Genomic DNA, 18593 nt, shown 5'->3' on the forward strand with positions numbered 1-18593 from the left:
TTGGTTCCAATCCCCCAAACCAACCAACCAGCCAAAACCGAGCGGTTATAATTGAAGTACAGCTACTCACAGGGATCCAGTGCGGGCTTCGATTATCGTATGGCAGCGAAACTCGCTACATATTCTATTGCGTCTACATCTACATCTACGTCCATGCTCCGCAAGCCACCCAACGGTGTGTAGCGGAGGACACTTTACGTGCTCCTGTCATTACCTCCCTTTCCTGTTCCACTCGCGTATAGTTCGCGGGAAGAACGACTGCCGGAAAGCCTCCGTGCGCGCTCGAATCTCTCTAATTTTACACTCGTGATCTCCTCGGGAGGTATAAGTAGGGGGGAAGCAATATATTCGATACCTCATCCAGAAACGCACCCTCTCGAAACCTGGATAGCGAGCTACACCGCGATGCAGAGCACCTCTGTTGCAGAGTCTGCCACTCGAGTTTGCTAAACATGTCCGTAACGCTATCACGGTTACCAAATAACCCTGTGACGAAATGCGCCGCTCTTCTTTGGATCTTCGCTATCTCCTCTGTCAACCTGACCTGATACGGATCCCACACTGATGAGCAATACTCGAGTATAGGTCGAACGAGTGTTTTGTAAGCCACCTCCTTTGTTGATGGACTACATTTTCTGAGGACTCTCCCAATGAATCTCAACCTGGTACCCGCCTTACCAACAATGAATTTTATACGATCATTCCACTTCAAATCGTTCCGCACGCATACTCCCAGATATTTTACAGAAGTAACTGCTACCAGTGTTTGTTCCGCTATCATACAATAAAGGATCGTTCTTTCTATCTATTCGCAATACATTGCATTTGTCTACGTTAAGGGTCAGTTGCCACTCCCTGCACCAAGTGCCTATCCGCTGCAGATCTTCGTACATTTCTCTGCAATTTTCTAATGCTGCAACTTCTCTGTATACTACAGCATCATCCGCGAAAAGCCGCATGGAACTTCCGACACTATCTACTAGGTCATATATATATATTGTTTGACTTTTTCTGCTGACGTCCCAGTCCTAAATGGGAACATCGCTGTACGTCTTTCTCGCATTCACAGCGCCAGATTTGCACCTGGTGGCCGAAATTGGAAGTATTTTTTCCCCAGTGTAAACAAACCAGTTTACACTGGGGGGAAAAATATTTCCAATTTCGGCCACCAGGTGCAAATCTGGCGCTGTGAATGCGAGAAAGAGGTACAGCAATGTTCCCGTATGTATGAATTAGGACTGGGACGTGAGCAGAAAAAGTCCAACAATTGAGGAAGACATAATGTTGATTTTATTATTAACTGTCCCTTTTACAATTTGCTTAGTATGAGCAGTGGAGACTTCGACAATATGCCCCATCGGGAAAGTGATATGACCGATAGTTCTAGGAGCAGTTATGGTGGGATCTGAGCAATGTGTTACTGTGTACTTCCCTTCAGATCAGGTAGAGACCGAACGTGTGGCTGGCAAACTCATTTTTTTTCACATATTGAGAGGGCCAGGAGTCACGTGTATTCAGATCAGGTGGTCTTGCAGTCGATGCATCTGGAAAACCTCTGGAGGTAATTTTGTCGTGTCTCGTTGTCACAGCAGGCTTTTACCGTGGGAAGCAAGGAGAGGATGCTGGTTGAATGCCGGTATCCTCTTTGTACACTCCTGGAAATTGAAATAAGAACACCGTGAATTCATTGTCCCAGGAAGGGGAAACTTTATTGACACATTCCTGGGGTCAGATACATCACATGATCACACTGACAGAACCACAGGCACATAGACACAGGCAACAGAGCATGCACAATGTCGCCACTAGTACAGTGTATATCCACCTTTCGCAGCAATGCAGGCTGCTATTCTCCCATGGAGACGATCGTAGAGATGCTGGATGTAGTCCTGTGGAACGGCTTGCCATGCCATTTCCACCTGGCGCCTCAGTTGGACCAGCGTTCGTGCTGGACGTGCAGACCGCGTGAGACGACGCTTCATCCAGTCCCAAACATGCTCAATGGGGGACAGATCTGGAGATCTTGCTGGCCAGGGTAGTTGACTTACACCTTCTAGAGCACGTTGGGTGACACGGGATACATGCGGACGTGCATTGTCCTGTTGGAACAGCAAGTTCCCTTGCCGGTCTAGGAATGGTAGAACGATGGGTTCGATGACAGTTTGGATGTACGGCGCACTATTCAGTGTCCCCTCGACGATCACCAGTGGTGTACGGCCAGTGTAGGAGATCGCTCCCCACACCATGATGCCGGGTGTTGGCCCTGTGTGCCTCGGTCGTATGCAGTCCTGATTGTGGAGCTCACCTGCACGGCGCCAAACACGCATACGACCATCATTGGCACCAAGGCAGAAGCGACTCCCATCGCTGAAGACGACACGTCTCCATTCGTCCCTCCATTCACGCCTGTCGCGACACCACTGGAGGCGGGCTGCACGATGTTGGGGCGTGAGCTGAAGACGGCCTAACGGTGTGCGGGACCGTAGCCCAGCTTCATGGAGACGGTTGCGAATGGTCCTCGCCGATACCCCAGGAGCAACAGTGCCCCTAATTTGCTGGGAAGTGGCGGTGCGGCCCCCTACGGCACTGCGTAGGATCCTACGGTCTCGGCGTGCATCCGTGCGTCGCTGCGGTCCGGTCCCAGGTCGACGGGCACGTGCACCTTCCGCCGACCACTGGCGACAACATCGATGTACTGTGGAGACCTCACTCCCCACGTGTTGAGCAATTCGGCGGTACGTCCACCCGGCCTCCCGCATGCCCACTATACGCCCTCGCTCAAAGCCCGTCAACTGCACATACGGTTCACGTCCACGCTGTCGCGGCATGCTACCAGTGTCAAAGACTGCGATGGAGCTCCGTATGCCACGGCAAACTGGCTGACACTGACGGCGGCGGTGCACAAATGCTGCGCAGCTAGCGCCATTCGACGGCCAACACCGCGGTTCCTGGTGTGTCCGCTGTGCCGTGCGTGTGATCATTGCTTGTACAGCCCTCTCGCAGTGTCCGGAGCAAGTATGGTGGGTCTGACACACCGGTGTCAATGTGTTCTTTTTTCCATTTCCAGGAGTGTAATATGCAGGATGTCCCACTTATGTTGACCACGCAGGATGACTTTTTGTCCAGAAGCAAAATGAGAAAAAGGCGTGGGAAACACACATTGTTGACCAGCCAGGAGGACATTAATAAACATGATTGCCTTCGTTATAACACCGTTCATAACGAAGATATGAACAGCAGTATTCCTTTTTTATTTTTTATTTACTAATTCACTTCCTCTCATAAAGACATGTTGAAAAACTTACCACTGTCAACTATGTAAACATTGCGTTATGAAAAACGTAACACGAAATTGTGTTTACCTCTCTTGTACGAGCACATGTGCAGTTTCCGAGGGCAACGTAACTTGTCCACTTGTTGGAGTTGACAGTAAACACACGGAAACACGAGGAAAATGCATGCATGTGATAGCCAACAGCATTAAGTTGAAAGTTTCTGTGAGTACAATGTACACCAACCAGGAGGATGTACAAATGCTACTCGTCAGTTGAGAATGTAAATTTGCTCAACAGTACTTGCAATAATGTAACCCTTGTGTTTCCATTTCTTTACTGTCAGCTCCGGCAAGTAGACCGACGAGGTACAACATCCCGGGTGTTACAACAAGACAGGCAAACTCTCGTTTCGTGTTTCTTAATATTGTCACATTTACATGTGATATGTTTTCGAACAGATCTTGAGGAGAAGTAGTGGGTTACCAAATAAAAAATATGCGGGGAGCTATTTAAAAAGACATTATTGCTCTTCATATATTTGAAATGATCAGAGGTACAAGAAAGTGAATCGTGCTTACTAATGTCCACCTGGTAGCTGAACATCATTTGCTGGATACCTTTCTTATTTGCTTCTGGTCAAAAAAGTTATTTGCAATGGTCATGGTAAATACAAAGAATTTGCCAAATATTGGAAAAATGGCCATTGCCATGTGATCAGAGAGAGAGAGAGAGAGAGAGAGAGAGAGAGAGAGAGAGAGAGAACACGACTTTCTGCAGGGAAGTGTGCTGGTTCCAGTTCGTTCAAAATATACACAAACGACTAGGGACAGGAAAAAATCGTTGTATTCTAATGCCAAGTTCGGTGTTAACTTTTGTCAGTATAGTTTTGTGCCAAATTACTTCGTGTTGTTTCTTGCTAAATTCAGAGTAATTTTCACCAAATTCATCTTCTCCCTGTGCGGTCTCCTGGCGTATTTTTCCTTGCGAATATACTTGGAAAAAGGACTTAATATTTTTTCTGTAATTTGTGAAAACATTTTTTTCATGTGAAGAGAATCGACTGAAAAGGACAAAGATTAAAGAAGACAAAGTGTACATCGCTAATTTTCACTTGTTTGGGATGATGTACAGTGTTGTACATCGTCTAGTAGCACCTCTGACCTAGGAATACGCACTCTTCCTACTTTCCATATTGAGAGGTCTGTAATAAGTGTAATAACTGTTTATTTATCTGAATTCTTTCAGAATACAAAATGTTGTTTGTTATTATTGAAACTATATTTTATTTACAGAAGAATTGTGCCCTTTCCGGCAGTTTTTGAAATTTTTATTAGTTACAATCTTACCCAATTCTTGTCCGCCATTACGGTGGGTAAAACTGTAATTGGTAATTACGGCCCTTGCAGCGAGATATTATTAGGATAACTTGTTCAATTAAGATAACTTGTTCAATTTATGCATTTATGCAAGTATTAAAGTATCTCCGTCATTACTTTCATTTTCTGGTGCAAATTTTGCCGTATTGGGCAAAAATGTGTAGTATGTAATTTTTTTCACGTAGGCGCCATTACAGAGAAAGCTGTAACTAGGCCTAAATGTACTTCATGCAACGAAAATTAACAGTCCAGTGTGTTGCTAAGAACTATACATACATTCAAACCCCAAGGTTTCAACCCAAGAACAAAAACATATTATGTTCATACATTGTTTTTGCTTTGGTGTGCAATAACGCATCTGCACGATAACGTAACTCCAATAAAAGGAAATAATTATAATTAATTATTTGATGCATCGAAGTGTTGGGTGTAATAAGTCTGTGTTAACATTATTACAATTTATATGATTGTAAGATGATCTGTGGTAAAAATAATCAATCATCATCTGCTTAAGAGAGTATCATTCAACATGCTACAATCACAAATTACACACTACGTCGTCCAAATTAGTGTTTTTTTGTCAAATTCATTGCTTTTGCCAAATTTGGTGCTGTTTACCAAATCCAGGGTAATTTTTTGCCAAATTCTGTGTTATTTTTTGACAGTCGCTGCCATTTTTATCCAAATTCAGTGTTTTTTTGACGAATTCAGTTTACTTTTTCGTCAAATTCGTGAATTTTTTTCGCCAATTTCAGTGTTATTCTTTTCCTCAAATTCGTTGTTTCCTTTCGTCAAATTTTTTTGTCCGTTCGGTATTATTTATTTGCAAGATTCGATGTTACTTTTTTAAAAGTAATTTTTTGCGAAACTCAGCGGTTTTTGCCAGGCACGTTTTTTAGCGAAATTCAGTCATATTTGTTTACCAAATTCGGTGTTGGTTTTTTAGCCAAATTCCGCGGTATTTATGCCACATTACGTATTGTAGTTTTAAATGTTTTTTATTCCAGTCTGATCACAATATCAATTCTTTAGACGATGACCGGTTTCAGTCCGTAAAGACCATCCTCAGATCTTTTTTACACCATGTAGTTTGCCAAATTTGGTATTTTTGGGCAGTGTCGGTATTGTTTTCACGCTCACATCAAAGATAGTTACGTAATAAATGGATGCCATTTTAAGATCAATCATAAACTTCAGCCTTGAGCAAATTAAACTGTCAGTTACGAATGTTAGTATCCTGCCGTTTTCAGGTTTACAGCATTTTTATATGACAGAATTACAAATTTGGCAGTATCTCGCAATAAACCTCCGATCTGGCGTTACTGCACTAAAAAAACCGTAATTTCGCTTTATTTTTCGCGCTTTGTTGTTTTCGCAAAGTCTGTGTCTACAAATGACCAACCGATGGCACCCAGCACGGACCGATGGCCTAGCTTGAGCCACCCAGAGGACAGATTTTGAATCAGACCAGAACAGCCTCACGTATTCCCTTAAACCACGATACAACAACACAAACCAAGTTAAACCAGATCCCTCACAGACACAAGTGTGCGTACTTTTCATTTGAGGAACAGGGAAGCTAGTCAAAAATTAAATACTATACAGTCCAGTGTCGAAATATGACACTGAGATACCCCAAAATTCCTAGGAGTGGCACTTGATAGACTTGCATGAACTGCAAGTTAAGTTTCCACCAAGGACAACCTTCAATGGCAAACTGGCCAGACCACAGTCATCCTGAAATTATTTGTACTTCTGCAGTGGCAGTAAGCCATTCTGCAGCAGAGTGTATATGTCATGTTTTACGTAATTCCACACACACCAAACAGCTGGACGTGGCTCTCAATGACAGCTGTATTGATATATTGTTTCATCTGCATTTAGATGTAAAATAGAGAAATTAAACTGCAGAATTGCAATGCCACAGAATGTTTTTTTCCTGAAATAAGAATTTCTCATATTACAAGAAAGTGAGCGTGTGGTTTCTCTATTGATAATGTGAATGAACACACATTGTAGTACTGTAGTAATGCGAGCAAACTCATTTTGAGTTCACAAATTGGTCTTACCACATTACTGTCTGGTAAACAAGTTCATTGTTCATTACATGTTACAGAAACAGTATCATAAGCAATTTTGACTTCTTAGCAAGTAATCCACAGATGACCTGGGTATTTTTAAATAGTACCTTGTTGAAGTATAAGTGAACAGGCCACGAGAACTGGTTGGAATGGGAGACCCTGTCCACTGAATGTATCCATTGTCCTAGACTGCTGGTTAGTTCGTACCAGGGTAAGGGTGCTAGACGAGGTTAGTTTTCACCTGAGGTGCTGCTCGGTGTCTTTAATCAGATATACACTAAGTGACATTGTGAGCACACCTCCTGGACTGTTCAGTTGTACTCTGACGAGTTGCTGTGTAGAGTGTTCAGATCATCTCGTGACAAGACTGAATTGCAGTTTCTAAAAAAATGACAGCTTCTGTAAGAGTGAGTTCTGTAAGAGTGAGTTCTGTAAGAGTGAGTTCTGTAAGAGTGAGTTCTGTAAGAGTGAGTTCTGTAAGAGTGAGTTCTGTAAGAGTGAGTTCTGTAAGAGTGAGTTCTGTAAGAGTGAGTTCTGTAAGAGTGAGTTCTGTAAGAGTGAGTTCTGTAAGAGTGAGTTCTGTAAGAGTGAGTTCTGTAAGAGTGAGTTCTGTAAGAGTGAGTTCTGTAAGAGTGAGTTCTGTAAGAGTGAGTTCTGTAAGAGTGAGTTCTGTAAGAGTGAGTTCTGTAAGAGTGAGTTCTGTAAGAGTGAGTTCTGTAAGAGTGAGTTCTGTAAGAGTGAGTTCTGTAAGAGTGAGTTCTGTAAGAGTGAGTTCTGTAAGAGTGAGTTCTGTAAGAGTGAGTTCTGTAAGAGTGAGTTCTGTAAGAGTGAGTTCTGTAAGAGTGAGTTCTGTAAGAGTGAGTTCTGTAAGAGTGAGTTCTGTAAGAGTGAGTTCTGTAAGAGTGAGTTCTGTAAGAGTGAGTTCTGTAAGAGTGAGTTCTGTAAGAGTGAGTTCTGTAAGAGTGAGTTCTGTAAGAGTGAGTTCTGTAAGAGTGAGTTCTGTAAGAGTGAGTTCTGTAAGAGTGAGTTCTGTAAGAGTGAGTTCTGTAAGAGTGAGTTCTGTAAGAGTGAGTTCTGTAAGAGTGAGTTCTGTAAGAGTGAGTTCTGTAAGAGTGAGTTCTGTAAGAGTGAGTTCTGTAAGAGTGAGTTCTGTAAGAGTGAGTTCTGTAAGAGTGAGTTCTGTAAGAGTGAGTTCTGTAAGAGTGAGTTCTGTAAGAGTGAGTTCTGTAAGAGTGAGTTCTGTAAGAGTGAGTTCTGTAAGAGTGAGTTCTGTAAGAGTGAGTTCTGTAAGAGTGAGTTCTGTAAGAGTGAGTTCTGTAAGAGTGAGTTCTGTAAGAGTGAGTTCTGTAAGAGTGAGTTCTGTAAGAGTGAGTTCTGTAAGAGTGAGTTCTGTAAGAGTGAGTTCTGTAAGAGTGAGTTCTGTAAGAGTGAGTTCTGTAAGAGTGAGTTCTGTAAGAGTGAGTTCTGTAAGAGTGAGTTCTGTAAGAGTGAGTTCTGTAAGAGTGAGTTCTGTAAGAGTGAGTTCTGTAAGAGTGAGTTCTGTAAGAGTGAGTTCTGTAAGAGTGAGTTCTGTAAGAGTGAGTTCTGTAAGAGTGAGTTCTGTAAGAGTGAGTTCTGTAAGAGTGAGTTCTGTAAGAGTGAGTTCTGTAAGAGTGAGTTCTGTAAGAGTGAGTTCTGTAAGAGTGAGTTCTGTAAGAGTCCTTGCTGACAAATTGTTACAACAGTCGTAACCTGACGTGCTCCTCCTTTAGTGCTGAAACTTGTACCCGAGCTTAGCTCTCTCGCATTAGCAGCCTGCACACTGCTCTGCTGGTATACCACAAGTGAAACGGGCAGTCACTGACAGCTGTTCGCGTTCTGTTTTTTGTGCAGAGGTGCTGAAGGACCAGGTGAAGCCGCTGGTGCACATCGGCCCGGACGAGTCCCTGTACGACGCCATCGCGACGCTCATCCGCAACCGCATCCACAGGCTGCCCGTCATCGACCCGGCCACCGGCGACGTCCTCTACATACTCACCCACAAGCGCATTCTGCGCTTCCTCTACCTCTACGTGAGTAACGTCGAAACTGGAGTCTTACGGAGTGGTCGATGGGGTAGCTTCCACCACTGTCAAATCGGACAGGTTTCTGTTCGCGGTGCCCGTCTCTCTCGCAAAGTATAATAGTTACGGCTTACACACACGTGTCGAGTGCGAGGATTTGTACAGAGTCGCACACTTGTGAGTGGGCGTGTGTTTTTCTGGCTCTGTCTTACGTGGTCCGAGGGGGACACGACATACCAGATTGCGCACGTCGAGATGCACTACATTGGTGATAAGTGTAAGACAGGAGGAAATAATAATTGGGTGGTGAAGTGTTTTGCTTGTTGGTTTTGGGTTTTATGTAGCTGCTGGCTCACTCCTTGTAGTTGAACCTGAGTCAGAACACTTTATGAGAGCTGGCATAACATCTGATGTATTTACCTCTGTCTTTTAATTTGTTTGCCACAGTTTATTGTCTTCTCAGTGTCTCTGAAATCCTGTGTGTTGCTAAGGAAAGTTTGACTACTTCGCGTTCTGCAGGTGTTATTGGAACAAAAGGAGACACCTTCTACTCGTATCACAATAAAGCACATCCACTACTTTCCTTTTACAAACACACATTTCCTTGCACGGGTGAACAGATCATTAAAGTGACCCGTGAAGGAGAGTTGAACACAACTTTACATACCAGATACGCCTCAAATGCTATACATGTCAATCGAAATTGAAATATATTTCATTTGTCACAAAATCGTCGTGTCCTTTGTTTTCATTCTTGAAGTGTGTGGTTACCCTTTGACAGTCGAGCCATCGACAAGCCACGACGCCAAAATGTAAAAGGCTCATTTCACAACAGATGAAGCCATTTATTTGTTGCCACCTCTTGCCATTTTGTTGTATTCCTCACCTTCCGTTTAACGTCTGCTCGTACTAAAACAAACACCAGTGTACGGTATATGTTCCATGACCTACTCCCTACTTAACATTATTCTGTCAGTACACGAGGAGTGTGTAATCTCATTTTCCTAAACAGCATGTAACACTTTGGTGGGAAACTTCAAAATTTTTCGATCTCCATATTGACCAGAATTTAAACCGGGAAAACCACATTTTCAAAATCACAAAAAAACTTTAGTTCATTCACATTTGCACATTGAGTACTATCAGGCAGAGGTAAATCAGGAAGTTACTGTAATTTGCTTATTTTCTTTGAATAATATCATATGGAATAACTTTCTGGGGCAGTTCATCTTCATGAAAGAAAATGTTCACGAATCCTCAGAAACCTGTAATAATGCTGTAAGGATGAAATGTGGTCCTCACGCACAATCGGTTTCACTTGCACTCTTCATTTGTAAATGATTAGTGCGTACACATCAATATGAAATTTACGATTAGTCATGCAAATGATCTAAGGAACATAAAACTAATTGGCTAACTAGCAATCACAAGTTGTCAGATTAGTGTAAATTGCAGTCATGAAAATAGTGAGCATGTTGGCATGTTTTCTTCATAAACTGTTATGTTTCACACCATAGCAAGGTATTGCAAATATAATACACGGAGTAGGGAAACAGTTAATTAAATGGTCTTGTTCTCGGAACCTGGAAGGCGATACCTAACTCCGTTCGTACAGTGTCTTCTGTTGCCTTTCTCTACTAGTTGTGACACGTACGTCGTGTTGCAGATCAACGACCTGCCGAAGCCGAGCTACATGAACAAGACGCTGCGCGAACTGCAGATCGGCACCTACGCGGACATCGAGATGGCGCGCGAGGATACGTCCATCATTGAAGCGCTTCACAAGTTCGTGGGGCGGCGCGTCTCCGCCCTGCCCATTGTTGACGAGCAGGGCCGCCTCACTGACATCTACGCCAAGTTTGACGTCATCGTGAGTGTCCCGCTGCCCGGAATGCTTGTATTCCCTTCTGTTCTGCAAGTTTTACTCGCCTGATGATTTGTGACCACCTACGTTTCGTACAAATAAAACAGTTTTTTCTGTCAGTCAGATATCTATTACGACACTACTCACTTACTGTTTTACACCACCATTGTCATTATGTACAAATATCATTCAGTAATAAGCTATGGAAAACCCAGGATGGAATGTAGCAATATTACGAAAAGAAAAGTTGCCACTCACCATATAGTGGAGATGCCGAGTTGCAGATAGGCACAACAAAAAGACTGCCTACCTGTGACTCAGTAATAATTAAATAGACAAATAGCTGTACAGAGAAAGTGATTCATGAAATCAATTCAGTTTAAATTCTTCATCTATTTTTCCAATAATCCGCATCATCATCTTAAGAATCTTCATATCCCCTCTGTGAAGAACGACACACATTCAAATCGAAGCCAATTTTGTACTTTTCTTTACCTCTTCATTCTTGTTTTAACCTGATCGCAAGAGCTTCTTTTGCCGGGCCAAATACGAGGGGGGGGGGGGGGGGCAGAGAGCTGGAAAGTAACAGACCATTTTGAAATAAAAAAATTAACAGTGGGGGAAAATGAAATTTTATTATACCTGGTGATCAAAAAGTCAGTATAAATTTGAAAACTGAGTAAATCACGGAGTAATGTAGATACAGAGGTACAAATTCACACACATGCTTGGAATGACATGGGGTTTTATTAGAACCAAAACAATACAAAAGGTCAAAAAATGTCCGACAGATGCCACTTCATCTGATCAGAATAGCAATAATTAGTATAACAAAGTAAGACAAAACAAAGATGATGTTCTTTACAGGAAATGTCCAATATGTCCACCATCATTCCTCAACATTAGCTGTAGTCGAGGAATAATGTTGTGAACAGCACTGTAAAGCACGTCCGGAGTTACGGTGAGGCAGTGGCGTCGGATGTTGTCTTTCAGCATCCCTAGAGATGTCGGTCGATCACGATACACTTGCGACTTCAGGTAACCCCAAAGCCAATAGTCGCACGGACTGAGGTCTGGGGACCTGGGAGGCCAAGCGTGACGAAAGTGGCGGCTGAGCACCTGAGCATTACCAAACGATGCGCGCAAGAGATCTTTCACGCGTCTAGCAATATGGGACGGAGAGCCATCCTGCATAAACATCATACGTTCCAGCAGGTGTTTATCAGCCAGGCTGGGGATGATGCAATTCTGTAACATATCGGCGTACCTCTCACCCGTCACAGTAGCAGTTACGGACGTTTTGCTGTCCAGTGCCATCTGTTGGACATTTTGCGAACCTATTTTTATTTTTCCCCCCTCAATAGAACCCCATGTCATTCCAAGCATGTGTGTCAATTTTTACCTCTCTATCTACATTATTCCGTGGTTTATTAAGTTTTCAAATTTATGGTGACTTTTTGATCACCCGGTATATCTTTTGAAGGTACACTCTGAAGCAATTTTCCTAACTGACCACTGTTCAGATTGAACCGCTTACCGTATTTACTCGAATCTAAGCCGCACTTGAATCGAAGCCGCACCTGAAAAATGAGACTCGAAATCAAGGAAAAAAATTTTCCCGAATCTAAGCCGCACCTGAAGTTTGAGACTCGAAATTCAAGAGGTGAGAAAAGTTTTTAGGCCACATTTCCAAATCGAAACAAAGTTGGTCCATTGTAATACGAGACACAATTTAGGTCGAATAAATGACGATACAGCTACAGTAGTTTGGTTCGAGTCGTAAGCTTAGCAGTTAAGCTGCACCAGGTAGCCATTGCTAGGCGTCAGTCGCTCCGTCCGTATTTATACGGGTACCCTTCTTTTTTCACGTGCTTCTTCTGGTTTGAATTGATTGCTTATTTTTCTTTGATCTGATAAGTGCCGTTCTCTTTGTTATAGGTGTTTACGTCACTCTAAGCTGAAAATGCATTACTGTACTGTCATGCATTGTTTGTCGCATTCTGATAATGAGTGTTTACTACCTGTCACCGTTCGCGGCATGGCTTGCTTTTGTGCGCGCTACCACCGAGAGAGAGAGAGAGAGAGAGAGAGAGAGAGAGAGAGAGAGAGAGAGAGAGGAATCGTCTCATTATCGAAACAATGACAAGAGACTGCTATTTGTTGTTACTTACACTGCTGCTTTCTTTGGTAATGATCAACAAGAACCAAATAATAGGCTGCGTATGATAGAAGATGTTCTGAACGAGAGTCTAGCAAAAATTTTTCTCAGTTTGAAAATCTTTGCAGATGCTTCTTTAGTACATTATATTCTGCACAGAAATTAGTCATCTTAGATTTAAAAATCTAGTCAATTGCCGTGCTTCAATTCTGACTGTATCACTATTAGGCATAAGAATAATACGAATAAAAACATTACATGATATGTATATTCTTCCGCGTTTGTTGTTGTCTCACTCTAGTTTCGTATTTTATTAGGCAGACAGGATTTAAATGAGATAGCAGCAAATACGAAATAATGCATGGTAAAATGTTTATATTCGTATTATTCTTATGGTGAAGAGAATACTGCGTGTGATTCACAATTCATAAAACTTCCTATTAGCAACCATCTCTTCTGACAGGTAGGAAAAAATTCAGAACGTAGAGTTGGCAACATCCCAAACAGTCTTGGCAGTCGGATTTTCGTAGTACATTGAAATGCTGCTACATTCGAATATGAACAATACGGAATTTGTATTTACTTCGTCGGATAATGTACGAAAATGCAGTGGTTCGAAACTCGGGGGCGGAGAAAAAAGCACGTCTTCCACCTATTTTTAATTTTTTACTGATGCAGAGGTTTTGGTGCCAGTATTTATCTTTGTGCCTGCAAAGCATGCCCGTGTAGCGCTACACATATTCGAAGGCAGAAGTTAGTTGTGGCGGCACCTACCAACATTTTTCAGAACTTCCACTTACTTTGCACTCGATTCTAAGCCGCAGGCGGTTTTTTGGATTACAGAAAACGGGAAAAAAAGTGCAGCTTAGATTCGAGTAAATACGGTATACTGTGGCACAAGTTTTTTCAATTCCCTCTTTCTAGAAATCTGCCACCTGCAATTGCAACCACCGGTTTATACCTGCACGCAGTTCGGCAACAGTATCGAAGCGTCGTGTAGCGAGCGTTGTCTACATTGCTGGGAAGAAGTGTTAGTTGTTCGGTGCCAAATCTGGGCTCTACAGTGGGTGGTCAAACTGCTGCCATCCGAAACTCTGTGGGAGCTCTCGGGTACAACTGACCGCGGGTGGATGTGCGTTGTTGTAAAGTTGTTGTAGGAGGGGCACAAACCACATTCTACCACCACCGAACGCGTTCTGCACGTAGGAACGATACGGCAGCTGTAGCCCCGTCCACCCCCGCGATAGACTGAAATGTGTTACCTTCTGAATATCTCTAGTAGATAAAAGTCCAAAGTCCCAGAGTTAGAGAAGTAAGGGGGTGAAGTAACAACTTCCAATTCACTCTACCATTATTTCTCAGTGTCACAAATGCCGTATGGGATCGAGTGACCGTGTCAAAGAATCGGCGAGCTATCCCACACGTACTCTCTTAAGCACAGGCTCAACTTCGTTCTCAGTTGTGGCTGAGTAGTATGGGCTGTTGATAGTGTGTTGCTCCTCCAGTACTCACAGAAAATCTGACCATGGGCTTTCTGGAAAATGGTTAGCATGACATTATTGGCCAATGCTTGCATTTTGAATTTCTTATGAATCGGTTAGAAAATGACTTTTTTTAAAATAATAATATGAATATTTATATATGTGTTTGGAGAGGGAGAGAGAGAGAGAGAGAGAGAGAGAGAGAGAGAGAGAGAGAGATAGATAGCTATTTTTGATTGAGTTTTTTACATTAAGTCGTAACAGGTGCCAGAATTTTGGTTGCTGCCTCCTTGAATGATCAGCTTCTGCACCAGTTGGTGACGTATTACAATTTGAAGGAACTTATTGTTCTTTAAGGGGGGTAGGATGTCAAACGGGCCGACTTGGAGCAGGAGAGGCATCACAGGACATTTTAATTTCTGCTGTCTATACTTTTTCGAATAAATTCATAAAATTTTGTCAACACGACCAGGAAGGATTCAGGATTCAAACTCATAGCAATGTAAGTTCAAAAGTATAAATAATTTTTTTTTTACTTGTGAAATTTCATCATTTTTTCACTTACTATTGGCTGCATTTGTTGCTATAGGTACACTTTTCTTCACAAGGAAGAGGGATTATTCGATGAATTTTGCACAGCATACAAACCATACTTACACGTGTATGAAACTCTAGAATTTATTTTATTAATGAAAAAATGAATGAGCTGCTACATTTTAAACTTCATGTTTAGAAAAAACTCAAATTTTGTGGTTAATTATCTCAATTTTTAGCACAGTTTTTAATAGATTTTGAAAATTCTAGAGTTCATACACCTGTAAGTATGGTTTGTATGCTGTGCAAAATTCATTGAATAATCTCTTTTACTTGTGAAGAAAAGTGTGCCTGTAGCAACGAATGCAGCCAATAGTGAGTGAAAAAATGATGACATTTCACATGTAAAAAAAAATATTTTGTTGTATTTTTTGAACTTCACTGCTATGAGCGTGAATCTTGGTCACTTCCTGGTCATGCTGACAAAGTTTTATGAATTTATTTGTAAAAGTATAGACAGTGGAAATTGAAATGTCCTGTGGTACATCTCCTGCTCCAAGTCGGCCAGTTTGACGTTGTACACCCCTTAAGGTTTAAAATACGACTCTGTTTGTTACTTGGCCATATTGCGGATAGCTTTGAGCCCAAATTTTTGTAGCTTTTCATACCTGAGGGACTACTGTTGTAAGTAAATAATATCAAACAGCAATCTGCTTTTCGTGAGAAAAGGAGATTTCTTAGCACACAAGCTTCCTTCAAACTACACCTGCTGCTAGATGAAAATTGACCAGTGGAGTTCAGCTTCACACTATTGTACAAGAACATAATCCAATTACTGTAATTAAGAAATTATGAGAGGTTGTTACTTATTGAATGAAAACTATAGAGAATGCATTTCTTTTTCTGTATTTTAGTGAACTTTGTGCAGTAACAGTTCTGTCAATTGATAGACGGTGACGACAATGAAGCTCGCCTCCTTTTCCAAAAACAAGATATTTCTATTCTTCACTTCCAGAAAATTTGTATACATAAATGTTTGGGAACTCTTACTCATGCTTTACTTGGTTTTATCACTAAAATATCAATTTTCATTAAACGTAACAATACGTTCTGAGAGACGGCCTAGCAACACATCCTCTTTCCACAAGATACAGATTAACAGTTCTCTCTCTCTCTCTCTCTCTCTCTCTCTCTCTCTCTCCCTCCTTCTTTTTGAGTCCATACTCAAAGATTCACAACTACTATCATTGTGGGGATTGCACGCTAAAGAGTCTGTTGCTGTCCGGCTGCGCTTCACTTCAAGTACTTTTTGAATCAAATTTTCAAATTTACATTTACAGTATTTACATACACTACTGAGCTTCTCAGAATAAAATCAGACAGAAATTAGTTTAAAAAAAGGGGCAGTGAGGCTCACATAACATTACTCGGTGAGCCGAGGTGTTTACACTGCCCGCTGTGTGACTTGGATGTGGTGTAAAATGATGTACACAAGTTTCATCACAGGATAAAATCTGTAAATGCATTGTCACCTTTGCCGATTCTTGAGTTTAGAATTTCTAACGGACAGGTGATTTGTGGTGTTTCCACTGCGTGCCGTGACACTCGGACTCCGGCATAACGTGACGTCAGCAAGTTGTATTGTAGGATAAAATCAATAAATGCATCACCTTTACCTTTGTGACTGAAAGGAGTTCCGAGGGTGGTGCAGAGTCTTTGTTTCGTTTTGAATGTCAGAATGAGTTGTGTCGACAGGAAGTCAATATTTGTCAGAAGTTCATTCGGTTCTTAAGATGTCTGTTTTATCGTATAAATGAATTGATACCAGTTCACCGTGTGAGATCGTTACTGCTACTGAGTGCTTTTGTGTCCGTTTTAAACTTCTAATATCCACACGTGAAATCTCACGCTGTTTGTGTGACTGCTGCTATATTGTTGTTCATCTGGGAGAGTGTTTCTGACAGCTGTACACTTTGGAAAAGGAAAAAAAAAAAGCAGTGTGGATAAGTGCGAGTAAGACTTGGACACAGAGGGTTGTAGGAACTGGAAATTTTTGGCAATTTTTTGCCCGTTATCGGTATCTGTACTGGTAAGATATCATATACGTGACATAAATGACTGCCATATTTTGTTTCCATTGATGTAGAAGCTTCAATTTTCTTCACCACCAACAGCCCACAGACATTATATTGACAAAAATTTCAACTGGATGTGTGTACCCATTTCTGAGAAAAAGGGTGTTTGACAATCGGACAGACAGAAACACAGAGACAGACAGACACAGGTGGACAGAAAACTGTGATCCTACTAAGGTTCTGTATCTGCCAATTAAGTTATGGAACCCTAAAAACCAGTTCACCGAATGCTGTTCTTCACAAGTACTTCTTCAAGGAAATACACCATTGTAACTAAGACCTTAAGACGCTACATTTATGTAGATATTAATCGAGCAAATGACCAACATTCTTTGGAAGGTTGCTGACTGAGACTTCACAAATGCTTCAGTTCCCTGCATTAGGTGTTACATTCTGTGTATATATTTGTCTGTCTAGTTACTGAGTGACCCTCGTACATAATGCTCCACCTGAAGCTGATGGTGTGAACCACTGAAATGTGTAGTGACATAATAAATAACTGACACACAAGACTCTTTCATTTGTATCTTCTAGTTACAGAACTCGTGATGCATTCCTTTATGAACAAAATAATTATTGCTCGAACAGTCCACGGGTGTACTGCCGGTCCACAGTGTCAAACGGGCACAATATTTCGGCGATCAGACGTGTCGCCATCGTCAGGTGCGCTGACGAACTGAGCTCCTGAGGGCGGGCGGCCGATTTAAATCCCCCCTCCCCGCGGGGCGCTCTCTTTGCCATCTGCGCCCCGCCTGTGTGCTGGCGGTCGCGAGGATGTGGGCGTCGGGATCTGTCATAGCGTCGATGTACTCGCTGCGTCCGCCCTGGTCGCCAGTTCGTACTTCTTGCCGAGAGTCTTCTTAATTACATTCAGTGGCGGGTCCCGAGCCTTGCTGAGATTGTAGCCGCAATCTCGGTTGATAAGATCTTCCCTGGTGCGAATTTCGATAGCCTCGCTTATAACGCTATCCCAATATTTAGAGGTCTGAGCCAGGATCTTGGGATGCTCGTAATCCATCTCGTGTTTCTCGGACAAACAGTGCTCTGCTACTGCCGACGTATTTGGATATTTCGGTCGAGTGTGCCTTTGATGTTCTCGGCAACAATCTTCAGTGGTGCTCAGTTCGTCAGCTCAGTTTGTCAGTGCACCTGATGAAGGTGACATGTCTGATGGCCGAAATATTGTGCCCGTTGGACACTATGAACCGGCAGTATACCCGTGGACTGTTCGACCAACAAATATGCCGGGAGAAACTGAAGAATCACAAAATAATTGTTCATCTTTCATTCACTTGTTTATTTGCGTATGTGTGTTTCGAAGCATAAACTCCGTCTTCTGCATTCACAAGTTTCATTCAGAGGTTTTGATTACGGACCGGTGCAATCGTCACACCTGAGTGATATAAAAATGCACCTGATTGTTAGTCGCTGGTGAAATTTCTCTAAATGTTGCAGCAACCGTATATGTATTATCAAGTTCAAACAACACGGAGGATTTCCCCATTTACAAACAGTGTTGCCGAATTTTGCAACATTCTTGTTTGTCCTGTTCTCCAGACTGTAGGAAACTTCTAAATACTGGATATGTAACGTCCTCTTAAACTACATGCAAGCAAATAAAAACACAAAATACAGGAAGTTAACATA

General features: G+C 42.1%; 1 protein-coding gene across 1 annotated transcript in view; it reads left to right on the forward strand.

Annotated features, from left to right (window-relative positions):
- Nucleotides 1–18593, forward strand: part of LOC126108823 (5'-AMP-activated protein kinase subunit gamma-2) — a 1182277-nt gene that overhangs the window by 1141806 nt on the left and 21878 nt on the right. The window contains exons 13-14 of the mRNA XM_049914186.1: nucleotides 8605–8783; nucleotides 10441–10644. Of these exons, the coding sequence (XP_049770143.1) occupies nucleotides 8605–8783; nucleotides 10441–10644 (383 nt within the window). The remainder of the gene's footprint in view (nucleotides 1–8604; nucleotides 8784–10440; nucleotides 10645–18593) is intronic.

This window comes from Schistocerca cancellata, chromosome 11 (assembly GCF_023864275.1).
Source record: "Schistocerca cancellata isolate TAMUIC-IGC-003103 chromosome 11, iqSchCanc2.1, whole genome shotgun sequence".
In the NCBI taxonomy this organism is placed as follows: Eukaryota; Metazoa; Arthropoda; class Insecta; order Orthoptera; family Acrididae; genus Schistocerca; species Schistocerca cancellata.